The 20913-nt window shown below is 36.4% G+C and overlaps 1 protein-coding gene across 1 annotated transcript; it reads left to right on the forward strand.

Moving 5' to 3' along the window:
* Window positions 1-3787: 3787 nt before the first annotated feature.
* Window positions 3788-18923, forward strand: LOC145676013 (uncharacterized). The gene is made up of 2 exons (XM_081746851.1): window positions 3788-4628; window positions 16050-18923. Exons 1-2 carry the CDS (start codon window positions 4264-4266, stop codon window positions 17737-17739), a joined length of 2055 nt encoding a protein of 684 aa, XP_081602977.1. The 5' UTR covers window positions 3788-4263; the 3' UTR covers window positions 17740-18923.
* Window positions 18924-20913: the final 1990 nt, after the last annotated feature.

Below are 20913 nucleotides of genomic sequence, written 5' to 3' on the forward strand. Positions count from 1 at the left end.
AAAATCAACAATTTTCTCGCGCCTACTTCTAATGTGCGGGATTCCTAATTCGATCCCCGGTCAAGTTATTCTTCCATTTGCTAAATATTTCATGTTAAAATAAAAACAGTGATAACAATGTTATCCTTATGCAAAAGCACTCCATTGATATTAAGAAAACGCGGTTGATACTTACCTCAAATTCAAGGAACGGAGTAAAGTCACGCTGACACAAGAGGTACACCTACGTTCATTCAAGATCTTCGTGGAAGTAGAACTTCAAAAATGAAATTAAGAATTTTATTTAGGTCTGAAACGGTTCAACTATAAAGTGACAACACTATCAGCCAATCAGAAACGAGGAAAATGAATCAATGACATCACGGAGAACCAATGAAAACACAGCTTTCATCATGAGCCGAAACGTGATGTAAGAAGCAATCTGATTGGTTGTGACATTATTCACGTTTTTTCTCCTTACACATCAATCGTTACGACATCTAGTATCGCAATTTTGATAATGACATCATACCGTTGACTCGTTAGTTTCTTACGACATTCAAATTACCACATCTAAAATGTGATTCATTTTTCTTAAACTTGATTGAAAAAATGTAACACTCATCGATATGTTACGAAACTGTCTTTGACATAAATGTAAAGTTGAGCTTTAAAAGTCCGTCAGCTGAGAAAAAAATGCTGATGTAGTATAAGCAGATTCTGCAATTTCACAATAACAAGCTTCTATGCGTAACAACGAGCAGAAATGTGTAGTAATGTAACATAATCTGTTCATGTTCTTTTTCATACGCAAAAATTGCTTGCACTGAAATTGGCATGGTGCCTCAGCGTTTTTTTTCTGATGTGTGAGGTCTCTGCTTCAATCCGAAAGCAAGTAAGTTTATGATGTTTTCTCATTTCTCATCATCGTTTCAAGTGGGACGATAACATTTCCTGAAACTAACACCAAGAATCAAACTCGGGACCATTGCATAGTAATCAACACACGTGTACGATGGCTCAGTGCTTGTCTCTAGTGTATGAGGTCACTGCTTCAATCCTCAGTCAAGTAAGTTCATGTTTCGTCCTATCATCTCTCACCGTTTTCGCGGGGACGTTAAACTCAACATTTCCAAGAATCAAACTCGGGACGATTGCAAGGTTCACTCCTAAAGCGGAACAAAATGCCCCCTAAAAGGGAACGAGGTGGACCACCCAAATTTTGTAGTAATATATATTAGGGTCCAGTACTATGATACCAAATGTTTAAATTTGGCAATTTCTAAAACTTAAGGGGCGGGCCAAGGTACCATTCCCGGGGGTGCACATATGTACTTATGTTTCATAATAGGGAATGGACTCCTATACATGGCCATATAACCATATAAGGTAATAGGATCTCATCCAAGGAAATGAATTAGGTCAAAAACCAAACACGAGGTACAACGTAATGCTTACGTTTATATTTTGGCAATTTTGTACCCCTAAAAGGGAACGAGGTAGACCACCGAAATTTATAGTGATCTATATTAGGGTTCTATACTATTATACCAAATGTTTAAATTGGGCAATTTCCAAAATTTAAGGGGTGGGCCAAGGCACTCCTGCCGGGGTGCACAAATGTACCTATGTCTTACAATAGAAAATAAACACCTGTATACACCCATATAACTATATAAGGTAATAGGACCTCATCCAAGGGAATAAAATGAGCCAAAAACCCAAACATGTGGTTGTACTAAAATTTTGACAATTTTGTACCCCTAAAAGGGAACGAAGTGGACCACCGAAATTTATAGTGATCTATATTAGGGTTTTATACTATTATACCAAATGTTTAAATTGGTCAATTTCCAAAATTTAAGGGGTGGGCCAAGGCACTCCTGCCGGGGTGCACAAATGTACCTATGTCTTACAATAGAAAATAAACACCTGTATACACCCATATAACTATATAAGGTAATAGGACCTCATCCAAGGGAATAAAATGAGCCAAAAACCCAAACATGTGGTTGTACTAAAATTTTGGCAATTTTGTACCCCTAAAAAGGGAACGAAGTGGACCACCCAAATTTATAATAATACATACTAGGGTTCTATACTATTGTACCAAATGTTTAAATTGGGCAATTTCCAAAATTGAAGGGGTGGGCCAAGATACACCTCCCAAAAATTTCAAGGGGTGCACCAATATACCCATGTCTTATGAAAGGTAATGAACCCCTGTATATGCACATATAACCATATATGATAATAATACCCCATCAAAGGGGATAAATTAGGTCAAAAACCCCCGAAATTTGAATTTTTGGCAATTTTTTACCCATGAAAGGGAACAACATAGACCCCCCAATACTGATAGAGGTACATACTGTGGTCCTAGGCTACCACACCCAATTTTTAGATTTGGCAATTTCCAAAATTTAAGGGGTGGTCCTATGTACCCCTGCCAAAATCTAGAGGGGTGGTCCTAAGTACCCCTAGGTCATTGACACGGGCCAGGGACCATGGGTCCTGGGGGGTGGTCCTATGTACCCCTGCCAAAATTTAGAGGGGGTGGTCCTATGTACCCCTAGGTCATTGACCCTGGGCCAGGGACCATGGGTCCTGAGGCAGGGACCCAGGGGCCAAAAAGTTAGGCAAAGTGGGGCCCATACTACTTTGACTCTATTACTGATATTATAAACACATTAAATGTATAAATGTTATAAACCAATTAGGTTGGGTAAATGCTAGAAGATACATGTCTCACCAATTTATCAACATTTGCGCATACGTATTTATATTTACAAAATTTGCAAGATACTTACTTATCTTAATATTTTAGCACGTAACATTGCCATACACGACCTTTCGTTCTACCTATTTCTCGAAATTCCATACGTTAATTCATATGCAAAAGAAGTCCGAGTAGGTACCTCTTCAGAAATTCGAGTCAGAGAGAGGAGACAGACCGACGTCTAGTACTAATGGTGGTTCAGGGTTTATTAATAGTACTTCATCTCTATTTCTACATAATTCTAAATTGCTTTACAAAATGGTTCCTTTTCATCATTTGTAAATTAGTACTTTGCTAATTTTGGCTGTTCTTCAGCATTGGGGGCCAGCTTTTGCACCTACTTTTTTGCGATATTCTATTCCGATGCGGTTATTTTATGGTTTCATACGTTAAATTACGTTACCAACATTAAATTCAGACATCATTGCAGAGCGAGTGTTATCGAATGAAGGCATGACACGTTGTTTTCTATCTTCGTTAGCAACAATTGACTTTCTTTTCTCACATAAATCACTTCCACTTACCTTTCCGTTTTGTATAAATCCCCTACTCCCCTAAAAAAATGTGTTCGATACTTTCTTGACTATTTGAACATCACTATCAACTCATTTCTTCCGTAAATCATCCTATTTTTTGCTAGTTTTGGCCCCCCCAATACTAAACAATTACCCTACTTTTTAGTGCGAATGAAAATGGAACTTTAAAAATCATATTATTAGTTATATAAAGTACCATCAAATAATTTTAAATCTTTTAGCTTCCAAATTCTTTAAAACCTAGAAGTAAATCATAATATATTAAATAAATTAATTAGCCATATGGTTCTTATAATTTGGAAGATAAAGTAAATTAATGGAAATAAATTCCTTCCCGGGAATTTATAGGCCAGGGAAAAAACCCGGGAATATTCCCATTTTTAAATTCCTTCCCACCGGGAATATTCCCAGGGCCCATCACTATGTATATCCTCGCACAGTACGCACTATGCACTCGCACACTTGTGAACTTGAACACTAGGTGATGTCACTTCCGGAAGTGAGCGTACTTCGAATGCGAACTTGTATCTTTTGGACACGGCCTGAAATTTGACTTTTTCCTGATTGCGACAATTCTTTTTTTTTTCACGTATTTTCGCTTTATCATACTTAGTACTTTCTATCTGTTTTATGACTTTATACACATCTTGTTACTTTTTATCATTTTTCAACTATTCTAATTTTTACATCTTACACGTTTAATAACCTTTCTAAATTGCCAATATTCTTGTTCAATACAGTGATAATGATACTATGCAAAACTTTTAAGATGCTTACTACAAACAAACAATCAATTGCCGAGAGAGCAATTGTAGCTGATGAAGAAAAATAAGAGGAAGAAGAAGATGATTGGAAATATAAAGTTGCTTTTGGAGAACGTACTTGTAAATCATGTCATTAACACTGGCAACGTAAAATATAAAGGGAGTATAAGAACAGTGTTAAATTCTTATTATATTTCAATTCACAATGGCTGGTAAGGCGTCTGTTAAGTTGGAATTGATGTGCAAAGAAGAAATTGCTTATGACTTACCTCTTGAAGATCCGCTCGAAGGGAAAGGGTGGACATACGAACTAATGAATGACAACAAAGAGATAAAATTATCTACAACGGAAGAAGAGGTATCAGTGGACAAGGATACAGCTATATGCTCTTTGGACTTGAAACTAAACGTTGATAGGGTGAAACCAGAATTAGCACTAGAAGAAGATCCTGCATTTGAAAGTAATATAGAAACGCTAAGAAAAATAGTGGTTCAGGAGACTTGCGCGTCGTATTCTAATGACTCCCAACAATTAACAACAAAAAGTTTAAATTCAGTTCGGCCAGAAAGGTAATGTTCAATTTTTCATTAACTAATTGGCTCAGATTGACAATACGGTTACATGGTTTCGGAAATTTTGTTTGTTAAAAGCAATACCTCACGATAAATACTTAGGTATGAGAGATATCATGAACGTGAGTTAGTAGCCTACAATTTGGAAATGACATGGCACACATAGACTAGCTGTATACCAAATAAAAATAATAATAAGATTGATACCATCCATGCAATTCTTATGTAGTTCATATCTTGATAAAATAATTATTTCTTTATTATTTGTTACACATTTCTCACTAATTGTGGCATATATTTAAAATATGGGTGCTCGACGATATTGTTTTATTTATATAGAGACTTATGTGAAATAACAAATAATGAGAATTGTAATTATCCTAAAATTAAACCTGTAATGTATTATATTCGAACATAAACTATGGACGTTTGTGATTTTATTTAGGATTTATCTCAAATGGGTCTAGCCTGATTTTTCCGTCGGGCTTCGAAAGACATAAGTAAAATACAAGATAAAGAATATTTTAACCAACAATAGATGTTCATTATTTGTAGAGGTTCATACATCAGTCCATTTCATAGTTGCACTCATTTTTTCAAGGAAGTTGACTTTTCACATTCCAAGGAATCTTTTCTAGTGTATGGGCCTGCATTTCTCAATATGGGATCACTTTAGGGGCTTGTTGAACGTACATGATATATGAATTATTGTAAAAACTACGCTAACCAGCATGTACTAGATGGCCGGTAAAAATAAGATTGCTATGCAGATTAGGGCATTACGCAAAATGTGGGTAAACAAGGATAGCGCAAAATTCTGTATTTAGGATGACTTACATGTCTTACGTGTTGAATGTGTTCTTGTACGTTCCTAAGTATTTTATAGGTAACATCCTGAAAGGTAAGTATTTTATAGGTAATGCTTTCTTTGCTTGTATATTAGTGTTCCAATGTAACACAAGACATTAGGGACGTAACTTCTTAATTATATGGATCCCTTCATTCCCAATCATTTTCATAGTTCCGTGTTATGATTTGCCACTCTGAATTTTGATACTTCATGTCGCTTATAGTGGTTACTAGCTACTTTAACAAGGGGTTACTTTGCACATCGGGCATTTCTTCCCACAAAATATGAAAACAGTTTCACAGTCATGTGTAGGTAAAACCATGAACTGTATACACGAAGTTTTAACTACACTCTACGATAAAACATGTAACTTTATTTTGGTATTAATTTTGGGGTCAGCATCAGTTCTAATTACAGGGACGGTTTGTTGTTGTAGTGGTATAGAAAGCAGTCACTGTAGAGACCGCCAAATTTGAAAAGAATTTCCGTCAATGTTAAGTCAGTTTCGTTTATTATACAACGTAACTTGCATTATACAACTTAACTAATAACCGTTTGAACAATTTAATACAAATAATTGAGTTTAACGGCGGTGAAGCCTTACGGAGCGCCATTCTGTGCGTTATTAGTTGACAACACAGGTTGTAAGTCATTCATCAAAAATACAGATTAATGAATTGGTTCCTAAAACCAACGGTGGTGACGATCTCTTCCAGTTGAAGCTTGCAGGGTCGCTTCTACCCTAAGACATTACATTCCAACCTGGTTGCATGCCTTCGTCATTCAAGTCGTGACACACCAGGGTTAATTTCCCAACCCTAATTGGGCTGTCATCATTCAGGCCTTGAGGAGGCATTTTAAGAAAATAAATATAATGAAAAGGACGACAAGAAATACACCCTGGGAGGAGACTTAATGCTACAGCCCCGCATTTCATCAATTTTTTAATCATTAGTATTACTTCAGGCCCGCTCGTACCTACAAAATTGGTAGGTTTACAAATGTAACGTTTTAAAGAGCCCTACCTAATACTTATGTGTGGCTTACTAGCAATTGCACTTATCTTTATCGAGAATAAAGTCACATCCGAGAGCATTTGTCACATTAGTGAAACACAAGATAACAGTAATATTAACTTGCTCATTAAACATTAATGTTGTTCAGGGCTTACTCGTACGTAGCAATCTTAATATGTTCTCATAACATAAACCTGAATTTTACCATATACTGTCTAACTAACGTAGACACTCCGTACTATCGATACATCATAGTGTCCTGTGTTTATCGTAGTAAAGGGTACCGTGGAATCTTAAACGGTCTTCCCTTTTTCTTTTTCTCGAGACCGGTTTATGTTTCCCGGCACAACAAAACAAAAGTTATTTTCAAACATCAAAAAGAATAACATTTAATTTACTTTCTCTAAATCCAAATCAAAACTCTAATTATTTTCTATAAATCCAAATCAAAACTAAGTATTATATCAAAATCTAATATCCGAACATCAATTTTATTACCGTCAAATGGGGCGACTTGAGACGATTTTTGAATATTTGTATGTGTCACGACACATTGTATGGTTGGAAAGATTCGGTTTGGTACGGAATTCGTGGAGGTATTTACCACACTTGTCATTCATGGTATTGCCAAGCCTTCAACTCTTCTTAATCATTATTTATTTTTAAATATAGACTGTCTCATGTCACCCCATGCAGTTAAGTGACATGAGACATACGTAATTGTCTTTGTACGTCTCAAGTAATTCTAACATCAGGGTAAGGTGAGACTTAGTTTTCGTTTTTGAAATTATATTTTTAACACTACAATACAACATTACGGGTAGGACAAAAAAAAAAAAAGACTACAGCCTGAAATGCAACAAATAAAAATACACTTTCTTAGAAATACACTTGATAAACTATTTGCTAAAAGAGAGAGACATCAAACAGATGCGTCCACGTCTCATAACTTTAACAGGTTCTATTTTACATACAATATCTTGTACATTAAACGATTATGTATCGTTTTTTTGTGGATAAATGAAAACTCCTCTTTCTTTTGTGCTCTCCTTCAGAAAAGTGGCTTTAATAGTTTCTCCGTCTATAGTACAAATTCTTCCGATGAATTTTAAACATCGACCCCTTTGAGACTGAAATGTAACAATTACAAAATCTCCAATTTTAACATTCCCTTTCGTACCAGAAGCTGAAAAATTTTCTTCCTTGCTATTAAGCTGGTTGGGCATATTTTCGCTTTCCTTGTCTCTTCCATCTTCAACTGCCTCCAAACTGACATCAACACGTAAGTCATTATAGTTTTTTCCTGTGTCATTGGTTTCTTTATCCATCGAGCCCAAAGTAACACTTTTTCCAGGTTGAATATCAATACGCCTTTTACGTTCCCTTTTAGTTTTATCTTCAAATCTGGCTGATTGCGGTGCATCTATAAAAGCACCAGATCAATTAGTGGAAGAAGGGCCGACCTCTGGTTTTATCTGGAATTCGCTTTAAAACCTGATTTCTGTCCAAAGCAAAAATGCCTGTAGCTCCAAATCCGGCCTGAAGGTTTTGAGCAGAATTTTCTTCTATTTTCATTAAAGTACTATTCATAAGGGAAGGAAAGAAGTCTTTGGTCAGATAACCGCGATGTTTTTTCTTCCACGCAGAAAGAATCCCACGCCAAGTTCTCTTGAGAGGTCCAAAAAACGCAACGTCTAAAATGGTTGGCACAAATGCGTACTGTTCGGAATCAGCAACACAAATTATATTTCCTCTTTGGGAAGCTCTTGAATCACAAGATCGGAGAGATGGCTGGAGACATTATCACCTATCAGTACTTTTCTAAGGTTGGAGTTTTGCCTTTTGAAGTACGGGAGTGCAGTAGTCATAAACCAGTCTTCAAACACATGCTGATCGAACCAACCAGATTTTGTTCGATTATAACGTGTTCCTGTTGGTCCATTTTGACACCATGATTCCCAAAGATGATCGGCTTTGTAGCACACATACGGCGGTAGTAGTGTGCCATCGGCAGTACCAGCAAACATCACAGATTTAGATGCCTTTGATGAATTTACAATTTGTTCAGGATGTTTTCCTCCCCGCTTGGTTATAATTTTAGATTTACCAGGATCGTCAACAAAGTTCGTTTCGTCAAAGTTAACAATATTTTAAGGTGGAACGTCTTTCAAAGTTTCTTGTAAGTTGTTAAAGTATGCACTGATTGTTTCCACACTAACTCCTGCCCTGGCACGAGTAATGTTTTGGCTTAATCTCTGTGTTACAACAGCCGAGTGCCGACGAAGAAAAAAAATTGTCCACTCCAATCCAGGCAGTTTATTGTTGAATCTTCTTTCTCTTCTTTCTGATCGGTCAAGATATCCTTTAACTATCAAACGTACATCCATTTTAGTGAATTTAAACCCCCATTCTGCTGCGTGAACATTACCATTTGCTAATTTGTATTCTTCGTCAACGGTTAGAACAGGTTGACCTCCTGGGGTTCCTTAGTATGTACCTCTTAGTCGGCGGTGTAACGCATCCTTATTAACACTAAACTTGCTCGAAACAGTCTTTAGTGATTGGCAGGGATGCTTTTCCGAATACTCTGCTGCTTCTTGTAGTTGAGTTGCATTGTAGTTGCGATAGGACCTACTTCCCGCCTTTTTCTTCCATACTCTTGGCATGTCTCAGTCACCACAGCAACACACCTTTCGTCAGAAAACGCCCTCTACAAGGCAAAATATGACCAACAGAAACGAAAAAGTGTTAAGAAGCTTCCACAACTTGTAATAGTAAAATACAAGTCGATTAGATATTCAACCATAATATTTGAAGTATGCACACATGGAAGTTGAAACGCCGTCAGAAAATGCTTACGTTTATACTCTAAGCTTAAGCTCCCCGCCACTTATTCTTGCACATGATCTTTACACGACACACACGTACAAGTCTACTAGATCTACAAGAACAAAATAGCGTTCACTGCGCCCGAAAAATGTTTACAGTGTAGCAAACTCCGAATACAGAAAATACGCAACTGTCTCAGTCTCAATTAACCCCATCTGACGGTACTATGACACTTTTCTCTAATTATGCCAAACATTAAAAGTTAGAACAAAATTTTGAAATTTTAGAAAATATCGAATCTGCACATTAGCTGGGACCCAACCAGGCGTCGCACTGGTTTCATCACTTTAATTTTATAACGAAAGTAGTGATGTCCCTAGTGGATGAATTATATTTTAACTTTCAACTCTTCTTAACTTATAATATCGCTTTCTCTGAAGTCAATTAATTTCAGGTATCATTAGTCACATTGAATGCACATTGACTTTTCATAGTAGACGGCATATATATATATATATATATATATATATATATATATATATCGAACGACGAACAAATCAACGAACAACTTTATAAAATTCAAGGTTATTGTCAATTACTTTCAATATTATACTAAATTGTGTTTAATTTACAGTATTTTTACAGCGACCTAATCTTACATTACAAATTTCCCATATTTTCTTATTATACAATCACAACGTTAGATGAAAAAATCACTATCTGAAGAGCACATTTTTTAATTACCCAAAATTTTAATTTTATGATTTATTGTAGTTATTACTAGTACTTCTCTAATTATGTTCGTAATTATGTCTAGTTACCTAACATGTCTCTAAATGCTTGATTGTATGGGAACAGCTAAATGTTAATTTAAACATAAAGAAGAATGAATAAAAACTCAAAACAAGATTTGATAATAAAATTTTATTATGAAGTATGGTTCCCAAAACTGGAAACACCTGAAAAGAAAAAAAAATACAAAACTTAAACTTCCTAACAGGAATTCGATACTGAAAGTCCGCATCCAAAACGGGATAGCCATACTTTTCAAAAGTAGTGTGGTATTATTACAATTTCAAAGTCCGAAATAGCGTTCTAAATCAATTACCTGTTTAAAATTTCCAATGCTGTACTTCCTCTCCTTTCAACATTCATCTTTCATCTCCAAAAGCTGTAAGGAAACCATAAAACATGACATTTAAGTGAACGTACCTGATTGTAGAGCGATATTGATGGTTTTCTGGGCTCGTGCGTCAGTAGCGATGGGCACACACTTTGATTATGAAAAGTAACCTTCGAAATTTGGGAGAATAATCAAATAAATAAACAGTAATCCTTTTTTATTCTCTAAAAGTTTAAAAGGTCAATTCGGTATTTCTGATTTCTCATCTCTTCCGGGGTTTATTCCGAGTTTGGTTGAAGTTCACGGGCTAAGAATTTGGGCTAAGATTTTAATTTTCCATCTGTGCCGGTTACTCTTGTAAGCTGTAATTTAGCACGTTTACGTGTACTTTTCCAGTTAGTTTGATTAATTTGCGTAACTTTTCACCTTTATACAGCGCATTTACTAAATTTCCACGTAATGACAAGCCTTCCTTTACGACAATTGAATTTACACTGCATTGCGATGCGTGTCATAAATTTCTTTTTATGTTTGCGCTTATTGTTACTATATTTTGCCATGTAGTTTACTATACAATGTTTGTACGTGATTTCGCTTAAGCTTTTTAGTATTCTTCGAGGTCGTTGTATACTTCTTCCGCATGTTTGACTCGAAATAACCTCGCCTACAGCTCGACTTTAATTTCCATGTAGTTCGTCTTTGACCGAGTTTAATTTGTTCCGAATTACGCTTACCAAAGCACTTTCCTTTTATTCCCAACTTATTTCCTACTGCACGCCTAATTCGTGGTTGTGCGCGCTGAGAATACGCTGTACGTGGAGGTCGACGAACATTGTTATCGTTACGAGCAATCAACTGGTCTACATTTTGAGTAGCACTACACTTAAATTTTCGCTCTTAAAATTTCGCAATAGTGAAGTACTAGATTGAAAATTCAAACATTTCGGCAACTGAAATCTATAAATGTTGCATCTGATGTACTGATATTATGATCACGATTGCTCATTTTAACTCTGCTGATTATGCTCCTCGAAATCGAGTTTACGTTAATAATGTATTACGAAAACTCAACTGGGTATCATTTGCCATCTTATTTTTCTTCTTAAACTTAGTGTTACATTTGGGTTCTATAACGGAAATATACTTTCAACTGCGTGTGGTTTTTTGGAAGTGTTACTTTTACGCTTGTTTACGGTAAACATTTCCGACCGATATATTATGTACGAGACGTTCACTACGTAAAACACAATTCGCTTGGCCGGTCTACACTCTAAACTGTGAATTTGAAGTCGTTTCCTTCTACAATACTCAAGCCTGATAAAGTTGGAATGGATTTACAGCACTAAAATCCAACTTACGTTAGATATACACGGTTACAAGGACAAATTTGAATTTGTGAAATCGCGCAAAACCATTTGCCTGCGACACAAAAGCAACAACACTGTAACTTCGTTATCACACAAAATCATCAATTAAACTCTCAAGCTTTCCTTGGCTTCTTCAAGAGGGCGGATACGCGCAACCTCAACGCTACCGCTTATCATGTGTGAAACATCGGTATCCCTTGTCGGCAAAACAATTACATTAGAAACAATTGTCTACAGGTACACGTAACGATTCTTCCTTTTTCGCTGTCTCTACACTGCATATTTCCTTTTCCTGATTGTAATCGACTCTTCGGTTTATTTGGCACATATCTTTCACAACGTGGGCCGGCTTGAATTCAAGAGTATTTACGGTTTCTTTTCCGCCTTGCACTTCTTTGCACTGTTGTATTTTGTTGGTATGCCTACACTCAACCTATGCCGTTCGCATGTATTCATAGAACACAGTGAGACCTTTCTTTCATTCCGCTACACTATTTTTAAACTCAGCAGTAACTGAATCAACATGATTGCCCGCATTAACTAATTCAGAGCGTACCTCAGTTAAGGAGTTCTTGGCTACTTTGAGATTATTACGTAAACTGTCTGCTTTGGCATTCAATTTGCTCTTTTCTACGCTCCCAAATCGCTTCTGTTATAGACCTTTGGAGTTCACCTACTTACTGATTCATCTATTTTTTGCCCTAGATGTCCAATATTCATTACCATTTTTGAGCAATGGTTTCTAATTGTTTCTCTAATTCCTCTGTCGACATTGCTTGAAATTGTTCTAAAACACTATCCTCCATATTGAAATGAATTACGAGCAACTAATTGATAGTACAAAAATATAAATAATTGAGTTTAATACGAAAATAAGAAACATTAACCTAAAATATGAGACACTAAAAATTTTGATATTACGATCATTAACAACAAATCCTTCTTTTCACAACTCAGGTTTCACTTTGCGAAGTGCTTCAATATAAAATTAACACAAATATAAACTAGTACCATATACAAAACATTTTCTATAACTATTCTATCAGGCCTTGTTTCCATTTTGTATTAATACACAATAACACACTGAGCAAGGCCATGTCATAATATGTAAAAAACAGTATGACGTGACAGTTTCAACACAAGAACTGGGTCTTCATCAGAGTTCCACTCTTTCTGGCTGCTGGGAGTTGGTCATCACATATATACTGTTGGAGATAAACTTTTAATTAGGCTCCGCACCTTCATTAAAGAGTGACACTTGTGCGGCTTTCACTTTCACTTTTTAGCTGCACACATGTTCAATTAAAAGTTTACTTTTTTCTGCTAGATGCGTTCTGTCCTCTAATTATCCTTATTTTCCTTGTTATCTTGTTTCTCTTTCTTTCTTTTTCATTTTCATTTCTTCTTCTTTAAGCAGAATCTTCTCCCACTCCTTATTTCTCGAGAATCCTGCATTCCAGTTCATCACCTTTCCTCCTACCTTCATAATCACCCTAGCTTCCTTCCATTTTCTCACCAAAGTTCTGTTTTCTACATCTATGACCTCAGCTCCTTCCCACCCTATCCTGTGGTTCGTATCTTTCTGATGCTTGTATATCGCATTGTTGTCCATTTTCAATCTTACATCATACTTGTGCAGTTTAATCCTTTTCTGCATTTTTTTGTGTGTTTCTCCTATGTAAATTTTGTTACACTCCGCGCATTCCACTCTATATATTACTCCCCCTTGATCATTGTTCGCTATTGCTTTCCTCATTGTTCTTCTGACTAGTTCAATTAATCTGCTTCCTCCTTTCCAGTACGTCCTAATTCCTGCTTTCCGAAGCATTCTCTATATGATCTCTGTTTCTTTGCACAGTTATTGTGTTGAAACTGTCACGTGATACTGTTTTTTTTTACATATTATCACATAGCTTTACTCAGTGTGTTATTGTGTATTAGTATTAAAGCATTTTCTGTTATTCATAAATGCACATGAAGGTGCATAGTGTAAAAATATGTATGTGTGTGTGTATATATTCAATCAGCTGTTTGCTATTCTCTCACATCTACATAAAATTAAAAATTAACATGAAAAATTTTTATGAGCTACATTAATCTCTCTGTCGCTCTCAAGATCAAAACATATTTACTTAACTTATATGAAAAATCTACATTTCTTATTTCTTGCTTTTATCTATCCCTCTCCTTTATTTTTGATTAATTGTGTTCGCGCAGGAGCTGATGGAAATTGACTGTCGACACTAGGCTAATCAGATTCAAAACTCAACACGTTATCTGTATAAACAGTTGTACGAAGGTCTCAAATATTCAGTAATAATAATAATAATAATAATAATAGTATAGGTAACAAATTCCGTATGAGAACACATTGTATTAAAGCCTGTAAAATCGCCCGTAGCGTAAGCCATAAGTTACAAAATAGTTGGGATTGGAGAAAAGTGTCAGGACCAACAGCACATACCTTCTCGATACGTTCCTACAACTAGCTACATGTTATAACGGAAAGTTTCCCTTCAACGAGCTAAATGTTATAAAGGAAAGTTTCCCTACAACTAGTCAAATGTTATAACGGAAATTTTCAAGGTATATTTTGTGTAGAAAGTAAGGATTCTGAACTCACAAGAGCCGTAAGAAACTTTGTTTTTAAGTGATGGTTATGCCGGCTAAGCTACAGAAGATGTCGAAGGGGTCTCGGGAAAGCGGTTCCGTACCTTCATGAGACACCACTACAGCTACTCAAATTTAAACGAAAAATTTCCGCTAATATTTCGTGCAGAATATATTCTACTGTACGTTTTCAGGAAAAAAAACCGTAACAACAGAACTGAATATAATTGAACACTACAGCTTGTAATAAACTAACTTCTCAAGTTTCCAGATGTAATTATAAAAGCTTTGCTACAAAAATATATACACAGACCATAATTCAGTGAGCTCTGAAATACAAACTAACAAAATGATGTATAAGATTCAGTCTACAGAGCAATTGTTGCTTAAAGAGTGGCATACACTATTTCGAGAATCGAGATAAAATGAGAAATATTTACAATAGCTTTGTTCTCGTCTCGATTCTAATCTCCAAAGCATGACGATAGTGTGAGCTGACCTTGTACCCGTCTCGAATTAAAATGTTTCATCACGATTTGTTTGGTTTGTTTTAGAATTGAGATGAGAAATTCTTCTTTTCATTGGCAACTTTACACAAAACCGAAATATTTTTTTGTGCGCCTAATATCACGTTTCTGCTTGTAATGGTACGACCTGAGCGATAATAAGTTTTTAATTTTTAAATATTCTTCGAGATAATTGTTATTATTACTAGTATTATTCCTGAAAATTTGATAGTTCAAGTGTTTAAACAAACGAGTATCAAATATTTGAATGTAATGAAGCGTGTGTTATCGCCGGTCTATCTCCATTAAATTCCTAAAGAGCTCCTCCGTTGCTAAGCGGTTACGTACGTGCCTTTGGCGTGGGAGACCCGGGTTCGTTTCCCGGCGGGAGCTCATGTGGTTCGGATTTCACGTTAATCAGTAGGTCCACGTCTCATATAGCCCCGCTGCTGAAAGGTACGCTAAACTAAAATCAACTCAAATCAACTCAAAATTCCTAAAGTAAAAAAAAAAAATGCTTGACTTGTATTCGATCGAAGAACTTCGAGATTACTGGTCAAGCGCCTAGACGACTGAACCGCGATCACTACGCTGCAAATGATTCGTCTTTAGTCTTGTTACTTTAAGTTTTTCTGCCTTAGCTTGGAAAGTTGTATGTAATTTTTTAATTCGTTTCAAAACGCTTTCGTGTTCCTGTTATGATGAGATAAGTAAATGATCTTCGGTACAGTTTCTATTAATACGTTGAATTGTTCTTCAACCTTTGGATCGCAAGTTTGTTTTTTCTCCCCACGTAACTACAGATAAGACAGATGTAATTCTCATACTGTGCATTCGTGTCTAGGCAGCCGACAATACCTGTTCATAGACTTATGACCGCCACGATATAAATGATGGGTCAATTTGATATAGTGAAACAAACTACAGCCACTTATTTTGAGACAATATTGATATGTTGACTTTCCAGTGGTACTCCATTTCATATTTCTACAATATTTAATGTAATAAAACAAATGAAGCGTAACTTTATCATGTAATATAGCGAATGATTACATTTTTTGTTGCTACTTAATCATTATCTCCATTCACATTTCCTTGTTTGTTGAATTCGTTACAGGCGCGATAACATATTTGCTTTCCACGGAAAAGGGGATAAGTTTACTACATTAAATGAAGCCATTTCTCATTCTTATGAGGAATCTGATACTTCGACGCGGTTTGGCAGAGGATTTCACCGATCACGTTGTACAAGAAATATGGTGACACAGGAAAGTGAACAGCGTCATACGTACCAAAAGAGTGATGAACGCTTTAGTCGAAGTTCAACTATGTCAAGTGGTGAGTTAGTGCATACAGATGAAAAATCTCACATATGTGGAGAGGAATTTAGAGTATGTTCAAGTTTGGCTACGCACATGGTAATTCATACAGGAGGAAAACTACACACATGCCAAGAGTGTGGTAAGACATTTAATCAACGTTCAACTTTGGCTACACACATGTTAATCCACACAGGTGAAAAACCTCATACATGCCAAGAGTGTAGTAAGTCATTTAATCGTCGTTCAAATTTGGCTACACACATGTTAATCCACACAGGAGAAAAGCCTCACACGTGCCAAGAGTGTGGCAAGGCGTTTAAACAACGTTCACAATTGGCTTCACACATGATAAACCACACAGGAGAAAAACCTTACACGTGCCAGGAGTGTGCTAAGGCATTTAGTCGACGTTCAGCTTTGGCTACGCACATGTTAATCCACACAGGAGAAAAGCCTCACACGTGCCAAGAGTGTGGTAAGGCGTTTAAACAAGGTTCACAATTGGCTTCACACATGATAATCCACACAGGAGAAAAACCTTACACGTGCCAGGAGTGTGCTAAGGCATTTAGTCGACGTTCAGATGTGGCTACGCACATGTTAATCCACATAAGAGAAAAGCCTCACACGTGCCAAGAGTGTCATAAGGCGTTTAAACGGCGTTCACATTTAGCTACACACATGTTAATCCACACGGGAGAAAAGCCTCACACGTGCCAAGAGTGTGGTAAGGCGTTTAAACAACGTTCACAATTGGCTTCACACATGATAATCCACACAGGAGAAAAACCTTACACGTGCCAGGAGTGTGCTAAGGCATTTAGTCGACGTTCAGCTTTGGCTACGCACATGTTAATCCACACAGGAGAAAAGCCTCACACGTGCCAAGAGTGTGGTAATGCATTTAATCGACGTTCACTTTTGGCTACACATATATTAATCCACACAGAAGAAAAACGTTACACGTGCCAGGAGTGTGCTAAGGCATTTAGTCGACGTTCAGCTTTGGCTACGCACATGTTAATCCACACAGGAGAAAAGCCTCACACGTGCCAAGAGTGTGGTAAAGCATTTTACCAACGTTCAAGTTTGGCTAAACACATGTTAAACCACACAGGTGAAAAACCACACACTTGCAAAGAGTGTGATAAAGCATTTAACCAACGTTCAAATTTGGCTAGACACATGTTAATTCACACAGGTGAAAAAGGTTACACGTGCGAAAAGTGTTGTATAGCATTTAACCAACGTTCAAGTTTGACTAAACACATGTTAATCCACACAAGAGAAAAGCCTCACACGTGCCAAGAATGTGGTAAGGCGTTTAAACGGCGTTCACATTTGGCTTCACACATGATTACCCACACAGGAGAAAAACCTTACACGTGCGAGGAGTGTACTAAGACATTTAAACGACGTTCAGCCTTGGCTAGGCACATGTTAATCCACACAGGAGAAAAAACACACCTGCCAGGAGTGTGGTAAGGCATTGAACCAACGTTCAACTTTGGCTTTTCACATGTTAATCCACACAGGTGAAAAAACTCACATCTACCAAGAATGTGGTAAGGCTTTTAATCGACGTTCAAATTTGGCTACACACATTTTAATCCACACACGACGAAAACCTTCCAGGTTCCAAGAACGTGATAAGGCATTTCAACTTTGAAGTTCGCCTACACACAAGTTAGTCCACACAGGAAAAAAGTTTACACATGATCAGAATGTAGTAAAGCATTTAATCGGCGTTAAAGTTTGGCTGCAAAATATAATAATCCACACAGGAGAAAAACTTAAAGGTGCCAAGAGTGTGGTAAGTTATTTAATCAAAGTTCATAATTGGCTGCACACATGGTAATCCACAAAGGAGAAAATATCACACATGTTAAGAGTGTGATACCGGTTTTAAATGTCGTTCAAATTTGATTACACACATGTTAATCAACAAAGAAGAAAAACCCTACACATTCCAAGAGTGTGGTAAGGCATTTAATCAACGTTCAAGTTTAGCTACACAGGAGAAAAATTTGACACGTGCCAAGAGTGTAGTAAGGCATTTAATCGACGTTAAAGTTTGGCTACACACATCAGAAAAACCTTACACATGCCAAGAGTGTGGTAAGGCATTTAATCAACGTTCAAGTTTAGCTGCGCAGAGGAGAGAAATGGCACCCATGTCAAGAGTGTGAATAGGCATTTAATAGGCGTTCAAGTTTGGCTACACACATGTTAATCCACACAGAAGCAAATAATCTCACATGACAAGAGTGTGGTTGTGGATAAACGTCGTCCAAATTTGATTACACACACGTTAATCCAAAAACGAAAGAAATATCACACATGCCAAGAGTGTGGTTGGCATATAATCTACGTTCAAATTTGGTTGCACATGTTAATCTACACAGTAAAAAAGAATTACACTTGCCAAGATTGTGGTTGGCCTTTTGTAATTGTAGTCAATTGTCGAATCTACACATTAGCTGGAACCCAATCAGGCGTCGCACTCGGTTCGTCGCTTGAATTTTGTAACGAAACTATTGATGACCCTAGGGGATGAATTATATTTTAACTTTCAAATCTTCCTAACTTATAATATTGCTATCTCTGAAGTCAATTAACTTGAGGTTAGTCACAGTGAATGCAGACTGACTTTTAAGAGTAGACGGCATATATATATCGAACGATGAGCAAATCAACGAACAACTTTATAATATTCAAGGTTATCTTCAATTACTTTCAATATTATTCTAAATTGTGTTGAACTTACAGTATTTTGACACCGACTTAATCTTACATTACAAATATCCCATATTTTCTTATTATATAATCACAACATTACATGAAAAATATCACTATCTGAAGAGTACATTTTTTTAATTGCCCAAAATTTTAGTTTTATGATTAATTGTAGTTATTACTAGTATTTCTCTAATTATGTTCGTAATTATCTCTAGTTGCCAAACATCTCTCTAAACGCTTGATTTTATAGGGAACAGCTAGATGTTAATATAAACATAAAGAAGAATGAAAAAAACTCAAAGAAAGATTTGATAATAAAATTTTATTATGAAATATTGTTCCCAAAACTAGAAACACCTGAAAAGAAAAAAAAATACAAAACTTAAGCATCATAACCGGAATTCGATTCTGAAAGTCCGCATCCAAAACGGGATAGCCATACTTTTCAAAAGTAGTGTGGTATTTTTACAATTTCAAAGTCCGAAATCGCGTTCTAAATCAATTACCTGTTCAAAATTTCCAATGCTGTACTTCCTCTCCTTTCAACATACATCTTCATCTCCAAAAGCTGTAAGGAAACCATAAAACATGACATCTAAGTGAACGTACCTGATTGTAGAGCGATATTGATGGTTTCCTGGACGGGTGCGTCAGTGGCGGTGGGCACACACTTTGATTATGAAAAGTAACCTTCGAAATTTAAAAGAATAATCAAATAAATAAACAATAATCCTTTTTTCATTCTCTAAAAATTTAAAAGGTCAATTGGGTATTTCTTATTTCTCATCTCTTCCGGGGTATATTCCGAGTTCGGGTGAAGATCACGTTTTTCTTGGGCAAAGATTTTAATTTTCCATCTGTGCCGGTTACGCTTGTAAGCTGTAATTTAGCGCGTGTACATGAACTTTTCCACCTAGTTTGTTTAATTAGCGGAATTTTTATCCTTTCTACAGCGCACTTACTAAATCTCCAAGTAATGACACGCCTTCCTTTCCGACGATTGGATTTACGCTGCATACGTGTCGTAAATTTCTTTTTATGTTTCCGTTTACTGCTATTATATTTTGCCACGTAGTTTACTATACAATGTTCGTACGTGTTTTCGCTTAAACTTTCTAGTACTCTTCGGAGTCGATGTACACTTCTTCCGCATGTTTCTCTCGAAATAACCTCGCCTACAGCTCGACTTTAATTTGCATGTAGTTCTTCTTTGACCGAGTTTAGTTCGTTCCCAATTACGCTTACCAAAGCACTATCCTTTTATCCTCAACTTATTTCCTACTGCACGCCTAATGCGTGGTTGTGCGCGCTGAGAATACGCTGTACGTGGAGGTCGACGAACATTCTCATCGTTACGAGCAGTGAACTGGTCTAAATTTTGAGTAGCACTACACTTAAATTTTCTCTCTTAAAATTTCGCAATAGTGAAGTACTAGCTTGAAAATTCAAACATTTCGGCAACTGAAAATTAATAAATTTTGCATCTGATGTACTGATATTATGATCACGTCTGCTCATTTTAACTCTCCTGATTATGCTCCTCGATATCGATTTTACGTTAATAATGTATTACGAAAACTCAACTGGGTATTATTTGCCATCTTAGTATTCTTCTTAACCTTAGTGTTACATTTGGGTTCTATAATGGAAATATATTTTCAACTGCGCGTGGTTTTTTGGAGGTGCTACTTTTAGGCTTGTTTACGGTAAAAATTTCCGACCGATATATTATGTACGAGACGTTCACTACGTAAAACACAATTCGCTTGGCGGGTCTACACTTAAAACTGTGAATTTCAAGTAATTTCCTTCTAAAATACTTAAAGCTGATAAAGTTTGAATGGATTTACAGGATTAAAATGCAACTTACGTTAGACATACACGGTTACAAAGACAAATTTGAATTTGTGAAATCGCGCA

The sequence above is a fragment of the Thermobia domestica genome, chromosome 18 (assembly GCF_964235325.1).
Source record: "Thermobia domestica chromosome 18, izTheDome1.hap1.1, whole genome shotgun sequence".
Lineage (NCBI taxonomy): Eukaryota > Metazoa > Arthropoda > Insecta > Zygentoma > Lepismatidae > Thermobia > Thermobia domestica.